This window comes from Marmota marmota, unplaced genomic scaffold (assembly GCF_001458135.2).
Source record: "Marmota marmota marmota unplaced genomic scaffold, marMar, whole genome shotgun sequence".
In the NCBI taxonomy this organism is placed as follows: domain Eukaryota; kingdom Metazoa; phylum Chordata; class Mammalia; order Rodentia; family Sciuridae; genus Marmota; species Marmota marmota.
In genome coordinates this window covers 10,643,929-10,646,072 of record NW_026000196.1, presented here as the reverse complement: position 1 = coordinate 10,646,072, position 2,144 = coordinate 10,643,929, and the positions used below count along the sequence as shown (strand labels likewise).

Below are 2,144 nucleotides of genomic sequence, written 5' to 3'. Positions count from 1 at the left end.
AGCCCCGACCCGGCTGATGGCCTGCCCCGCCCACGCGGGGGCTGCAGCCCGTCGAATGACTCCGTGCAACGTGTTGGTGGCGGCGGCGCGGGCTCTTCCGGGCTCCGCAGCTTCCTGCCCAGCACGCGCAGTCGCCTCCGCCGCGGGAGCCCGGGCACAGGCCTTGCGTTGGTGCGGACCCGGGGTAGCTGCGCGCCCCGAGCCGCCCGTCCACACTATGCGCGCCGCTCCGCCGCCCGCTCGGCTGCTGCTGCCGCTGCTCTTGCTTGCGCTCCTGGCCGCGCCCGCCGCCCGCGCCCGCAGAGCCGAGTCCGCCCCCGCGCCGCAGCCAGACCCCGAGCGCCAGGAGCGGCCGCCGCCCGGACCCGGGCCCGGGAACTCCACCGGGCCTGGGGTTGGGGCAGCGGGTGGAGGCAGCTCCAACAGCAGCGGCGATGCCTTGGTGACCCGCATCTCCACCCTTCTCCGCGACCTGCCCACCCTGAAGGCTGCTGTGATCGTGGCGTGCGCCTTCAGCGCCCTTCTCGTCGCCTGCCTGCTGCTGCGCGTCTTCAGGTGGGTCCAGCCGCTCTCTTCATTTTCCATGGGCGGAGCGGGTGGCATCACCCAACCTGCTGCCACCGCGCCTGCCCGAGCCGCGCGCACAGGTGCTCGATTCCGCCTCATCTCATCATCTTGGTGTGCTCCCGCCAGCCAGGGACCTTTCTTCCCTGCCTGGGCAGGGTGGGTTCGGTTTGTTGGGTGTGCACATCTGTTTTTTCGTGGTTAACATTTTAGAAATTTTCTCTCCTTTCTTTTAGAATAGTGGATTCCATTTGTTAATTCTGCTAATGCTTAGTACTAACAACAGTGCTCTGAATTCTGACAGCAGTCCAAAGAGTTTATTTTTATACCTGTTTCATAAATGAGGAAAACATTTTCAGAGGAAAGGAGGCTTACCCGAGTAACTCAGTGGTGGAAGTAGAATTTGAACTTGTGTCCTTTTAACTTCAATCTTGCTGTCCCTTCTGTGAATTTCATCTGTAGATTCTTCATGCCCAATGCACTTTCTTCTTTTTCTGCTGCAGAAAGAAACAGTTTGTTGCACGGGGCATCTTCAGAATGCCTGTTGGAGGCCTGCTTTACACGTAGGGTTGGTGCTGGATTTCAGGATGCTTGGTGCCCCTTGGTGGTCTTATTGTCTGTCCATTACTGGAGGATTCAGAAGCTCTCTACCCCCCTAAGCTTTTCCAGTCAACATTCTCAGGGGGATGATGGATCTTGAGAGGCTTTTGTAGGTTGCTCAAGGTCAAGAAGGAAGTATCTGGGAGATTAGGAAATGCTTGGGATAGTGAGGTGGATATTTCCCCCTAATCCCTAAGAAATCTTGTTTTTGTAGGAAATGAACTAAACATGTCCTGTTGCTTAGGTTGCTCCCCACACCCGGAAATCTGTGTGTGTCATTTATTCCCTGCCCATTGCCTCAAACACTGGGCTTTGGTATTTGATAGCCATTGAGGGTATGGGGCCAGGGGTCTGCTCTTCTAATTAGCATTTTCATTGTAGAAGCAGAAAGCAAACCTGGGAAAGGCAGAGCTGGGAGCAGTCTGTTGAGGTGTGCTCTTGGTTTTGTGGGACATTGAATCCAGGATTTTTCTTCTGAGTCTGATTAAAAGTCAGTGGTCTGAGAAAATGGAGAGTGGGGAACAGGGATCCACATTGATCCGCTGCCTTGGGTCAGGCCATGTTGTCCTTGCTATGCTGGTCTCCTTGCTGTTTTCTGGATTCACTCCACCCTTCTCACTGCCCTCCCACCACTGCTTGCAAACTGCAGTGGCTCATTTTGGCCACCATCTAGGCATGGAACTACCTAAGCATGGCATTTGGAGTGCTTACGTATTGGCCCCAGCTTACCCTTTAGCCAGCCCTTCTGAGCCTGTCTCTCATCTCTTGCCCCTTTCCTGTTGCTCCATGGTGCTGGCTTGTGCTTTCCTATTTCTGGCCTGAAGCCTACTCTGCACCTATCAAGACTACACGTGGTCACTGATACCAACCTTCCATTCTCCTTCCTCTGTATAGTTTTCCTGAACAATCAAAAGAGGCTGTTGCTCCCCGCCCCCCCCCACCCCCATGTGCCGAAATTAAAGGCATGCAATACCCCACAA

The 2,144-nt window shown here is 55.4% G+C and overlaps 1 protein-coding gene across 1 annotated transcript in view; it reads left to right on the top strand.

The window, feature by feature from the left end:
* Positions 1–67: 67 nt before the first annotated feature.
* Fam174b (family with sequence similarity 174 member B) overlaps positions 68–2,144 on the top strand; it is a 32,415-nt gene continuing 30,338 nt past the window's right edge. The window contains exon 1 of the mRNA XM_015493106.2: positions 68–555. Coding sequence (XP_015348592.1) covers positions 218–555 — 338 coding nt within the window. The 5' untranslated portion in view covers positions 68–217. The remainder of the gene's footprint in view (positions 556–2,144) is intronic.